At 31.1% G+C, this 5488-nt stretch overlaps 1 protein-coding gene across 1 annotated transcript in view; it reads right to left on the reverse strand.

The window, feature by feature from the left end:
- Positions 1-3578: 3578 nt before the first annotated feature.
- LOC131605558 (wax ester synthase/diacylglycerol acyltransferase 4-like) overlaps positions 3579-5488 on the reverse strand; it is a 6167-nt gene continuing 4257 nt past the window's right edge. The window contains exons 2-6 of the mRNA XM_058877902.1: positions 5446-5486; positions 4771-5358; positions 4336-4689; positions 4112-4249; positions 3579-3931 (exon numbers count right to left, since the gene is read on the reverse strand). Of these exons, the coding sequence (XP_058733885.1) occupies positions 3767-3931; positions 4112-4249; positions 4336-4689; positions 4771-5358; positions 5446-5486 (1286 nt within the window). The 3' untranslated portion in view covers positions 3579-3766. The remainder of the gene's footprint in view (positions 3932-4111; positions 4250-4335; positions 4690-4770; positions 5359-5445; positions 5487-5488) is intronic.

The raw sequence follows: 5488 nt of genomic DNA on the forward strand, positions 1-5488 counted from the left end.
AGTCAAGGTTGGAATAGTGGTGGTGGGGTCTTGTCTCGCCAATTCTTTTGCTTCCATTTTCTCTCACAGCAGTTAGTCATAGTTTTGATCATCAGACTTGATCAAAAAAAATTTTGATCATCATTTTCAATTTTGTACAGATTGGGGCTTCTTTTATAATTCCTTTAAGTTTGTTCATCAATAAATTTTACCTTGTTCTTCATGGCAAGATTGATTGTAATAAACTAATATTTTTTTCGCGTCGTGTGCGTTGAACATTTGGAGTCTAGATACCATTTATTTTTGCACTATACAATATATTTCGTAGTCACCATGGAATTTTCTTCTGCTGATAACCAGTTAAAACATATAGGTAATTGGTTACAACCTGTTGTAACCTTTTACTGCTGCATTCTCCTTCAGTGATCATCACCAAAAGTGTGTGTAATATGGGGGAATAACTGACTTTTTATTTTGTTATTTCGCAAAACATGTTGCGGTTTAGCAAGAGTCGCCACCGACTTTTATTTTATCCAATTAGGAAAGGCAAAAAAAACAGGAAAGACCTTTTTAAAGATTTTTAGTTCGGGGGGTAGGTTATACAAAGGGAAGGTGTTAACACCCTTTGTATCCATGGTTATCCATGGGCTCTTAATTACTTAGGTCACTTGTTTTGAATTGTTTGAAAGTGTAGTGTATGTTTAGAAAAATAGTTTGTAAAAGAGTTTAACTTTGTAATGATCCTTGTACGAATGTATACAAAGTGTTATCTTGAAAGATGTTTCGAAAAACATGAGGTGTGAAAAGTATTTGAAATTTGATTTGTTGTGAGCAAGCACTTAAGAGTTACCTGCCCTAAGTTGTAAGGTCTTTCCTATACTTTAAGGCTTTCCTTGGGCGATAATACTATCCATACCATTTATGGGTAGGTAGTCAGATACATTGGATGTGAAAAGACATCGAAGGGTCATCGAGTGGTCATAGAAGGCAACATGTAAGGATACCTTAGCAATCCGAAGGGACTATCATCATTTTATCGTAGCGTCATCGAGGGACAAGATCATTTTATCGTAGGCAACTCGAAGGGACTATGATCTTTATATCGGAGGGACCATGATGATTTGAATCGTAGGCAACATTTGCTAAGGTATCCCTACACTCGAGGGACTTGACCATACTAATCGGAAGGAAACAAAGAGAGGCTACCCTAAAGGTGCAAGTGTGAAGAGTATGTTGATTTCAGTTATTTAATCTTGATTACGGTTAGCTAACGCCAATTAATTAGTCTTGCCATACAATCCTATTAAGCTAGTAATTAAATATATACAAGAAATAAAATGCGGGAAAGTAAAACCTACGCTATTACATGGCTTCAGGATGAGGTACATAACTAATAAAAGGGAAGTGCGGAAAGTAAAAGCTACGCTATTATAAAAAATTTCTGTGCGACCTATACATCAATTTCTAATATTAAAAAAATAAAAGAAAGCAATAAACAATAAACAAAAAGAAAAGTACTATTTAATGGATGAAATAATATTCTAAATCCTAATATTAGAAGAAAATATTTTTTGGTATTTTTGTGGTTGATTTTAATTAAGAAAAACAATTCCTAAATTAATTACAATTTAATTATGAAAATAACTTAAATGAAAAGAAAAATAAAATCTGTTGTGTTTAAAATTAATTAAACATTTTTTTAAACCTAATTCTAAAATTCAAATATTTTTGGTGATTTTTAATTGGTTAGCTTTAATTAAAAAGATGTAATTTAAATAAGTTTGTAAAAAAAATATAAACTAAAAAGGAGAAATAAAAAAATAAGGAAGATAAAAAAGTAAATGGGCCTTTACTTGGTTCACCAATATTGCAATTCCTCAAGAGAGCTTTGCATCTCTTCCTTGCTCATCATTATAAGATCCTTCGGTTCCTCAATCACAACTAATACATTGTCAAATCTTAAATCAGAGAATGTAATATTTTCGCAATACTATAGTACTGCTCTGTGATCATTTCTCCATACGCCTTTACTTGGTTCACCAATTTTGCAATTCTTGTCGCGAATTCGCTAATTGTTTCCTTTTCTTCAATTTGAATCAACTCCAGCTGCCTCTTGTGTGTTTGTGTCCTTACCATTTTTTACTTATTAGCTCCTTTATAACTTTTATCCAAGAGTAATTGTTGAGGGAGAAAATGGTAAAAATTTATTAATGAGATCCCTAAGGGGTATATATATACATTTACTTAGAGTGAGATACAAGTAACAAACAAAATAGTAGAAAATTCTATAGTTGTAGTCGGTTACATCCTCGCAGTAGCCGATTATTGAACACATCTGATTTAGTGCCAGTGTGGTAACTGATTACATTCATGCGGTAATCAATTATAAGTTAATTATGTTTCAGCTATAACCGGTTACAACCCCATAGTAATCGGTTACAAGCACTTGAATAACACTTTTCACTCAACATGACACACTAACACCTGATCAATAACTAAACGAGGTAGAGAGATTCAGTGGTGGCGGTAAAGCCCCACAAGGAGGCTGCTTTGACGTATGAGGATTGAATATGATGCTTTCCCATATCTCAAATTTAAAAACTAGATTTTGCATCATCGCTATCGACAACAACATATAGATTGGATTTGAGGCTCAAGTGAGTTTTATCGGATTTCATATTGGGTGCTATTTACATTTGTAAGATATAAAATAGAATGGAGGGTGTTGGCAAGATAATGGGCAAAAGCCTTTTGTTTGTTGATATATGAATATTCCCATTTCAAAACCTATGATTTTGGGTTGGGTATTTATATATAGGGTTAAATAAGTTCTTGGTCCCTCTAAATATAGCGGTTTTCAACTTTAGTCCTTCTAAACATTTTCTTCAAAGAATGGTCCTCCTAAAAAATTTTAATTTTAACTTTTGGTCCCTCCTGCAATTTAACGACGATTTTGACAATTTAGCGACAGTTTTAGTGACGGAATTAGAGACCATTTTAGCTACGGTTTTGCCATGAGAGACCAAAAGTTAAAATTAAAATTTTTAGGAGGACCATTCTTTGAAGAAAATATTTAGAGGGACTAAAGTTGAAAATCGCTATATTTAGAAGGACCAAAAACTTATTTAACCCTTATATATATATATATATATATATATATATATATATATATATATATATATATATATATATATATATATATATATATATATATATATATATATATATATATATACACACATGACCCTTGGGTCAAATTGCGGTTGAATGATCGATTTCAATATGCAACAGCTTAATAGGAAGATTCATTGAAAGGTTGAAGTAACGTCTCTTTCAAGAGTACACAGTCAGTCAGACACTAATAACATTGTGACTCAATAACCTTGATTTAGGTTGAGCGAACATGTTATTTCTTGATAATAATAATAATAATAATAATAATAATAATAATAATAATAATAATAATAATAATAATAATAATAATAATAATATTATTATTATTATTATTATTATTATTATTATTATTATTATTATATCAATTATACATTAATATACTTATTTAAATATTTATAACATAAAATATATGATCGAAATTCACACTAAACATATCATTTCACGACCAGTCTTGCTTAATAATATTTATAATACATAACATGTAATCTTATTCTCCCTAAAATAGTTATTCCTTAATAATAGTATTATCATCATACCAATTATTCATTGGTATACTTATTTAATCTTATTCGCATTAAACATAATTTCAGGACCAGTCTTGTTTCCATCCCAATTAGTTTTTGGTAGCAATCTCAGAGATCTCCATAGACGCTTTGTACATGACTTCAAATGCTTTCTCCATGCAAAACTTCAACTTATGTTCATCTATAAATCCCTTTAAAGTTTTCATGGTCATCCTTAATATTTTCACGTAGCTCATAATTGTAATGTTTACATCCTACAATCACAGAGATAAAGATAAAGCATGTTAGAAACATATATATATATATATATATATATATATATATATATATATATATATATATATATATATATATATATATATATATTCTTCATTTTATAATTCAATAATTTATTTCTCTCTCTCTTTTTGCATGTTATCTTCAATTATATTTACCTCAGGTCCACATGTCATGGTGAAATACAATCCATTTACAGGATGATTTGCCAAAGCCATCTTTTCTACTGGCCCAACCATGTTTGAGATAAGAACACTCGAGTTTCCAATGGTGTTATAGATTTCTTTAGCTACCGCCTGAAACACAACATTAATAATAATCAAATAGGCTCCAAAAGCATGCAAAATAAATACAAAAATAAATAATTAAATAATAATAACACCTCAGGCCCTATTAGTTTCATCTCCAAATCAATGAGTAAACCTATGAGATGAACACCGAAAGAACGTTTCTTTTTCTTTAACACATCACTGGCTTCCCAAACAAACTCAAGAGGGTTGGAACTTTCTGATTGGCTTGCCTTAGGTATTGGTATTTGTAAGAAAGATATTTTATTCCCCCAAAGACCTTTGGATTCTGGTTTTTGCATTTCCTTCAATGACTGATAACCTTTAATACTTCTTAGGTTCAGCATTACCAATGCTGTTGAATTTGATGTTTTTGTCCTCTCATTCATCTCTTCCATGTAAAGCCTAAGTCCATAGAAGATCATCCCACAAACCACATCGTTTATTGTCTGCAACACCATGCATGCAAAAATAAATCAACACTATTTTATTTAACAACAATAAAAAAAAGAAAGATCTTAGTATCTTACCACTCCAAGTTTTGATTTGATTTCTTTGATTTGATCAAGTGAGAATGATATGTCTGACAAGGTAAAATGCTGAGAATCAGTTCCTTCATATCCGGACCTTATAGGTGTTATGTCATCTGCAATCATTCTTGCCTTGATAATGCTTGATCCAAAATCTGATATGGAGCTAAAAAACGAGTTTACACCAAAACACAGCCTCTTAAACAAGCTTTTATCTTCATAGTTTGAGTTCAATTGTGGTCGTGAAGGAAAAGTGAGAGGAAGAGAAGGGTCATCAGCTCTTTGAAGACAAGAAAGAAGAGCACCCATGAGAGAGTAACCATCACCAAGTGAATGGTGAATTTTGAATATCATGGTGCAAGCAGCATTTGTGGTTGGATAATTTATAATATGAATTTCCCAAAGTGGTTTCTCTTGTGGTGTTTTTTTAGTTAAAATACTACTTACGTAGTCATTATGATAATTGTCATATAGTTCAATTGATGATGATGATGAGTTTGTGGTTTCCGGAAATTTTGGAAACTTTAGATGCTCTTCAGGCTTCACTTCAACTCTTTGCCATCTCATCTCACCATCTTCGTGTCTTACCTGTTGCAAATTTATAATTAATAAAATTTTGTATGTAAATTGTGAAGTATTTGTAGAAATTAATAAAGTATGGAAAAGATATAGAACCATGATAGAGGAGAAACGTGGATTGATAGGGATGAAAACATCT

This window comes from Vicia villosa, linkage group LG5, assembly GCF_029867415.1.
Source record: "Vicia villosa cultivar HV-30 ecotype Madison, WI linkage group LG5, Vvil1.0, whole genome shotgun sequence".
In the NCBI taxonomy this organism is placed as follows: domain Eukaryota; kingdom Viridiplantae; phylum Streptophyta; class Magnoliopsida; order Fabales; family Fabaceae; genus Vicia; species Vicia villosa.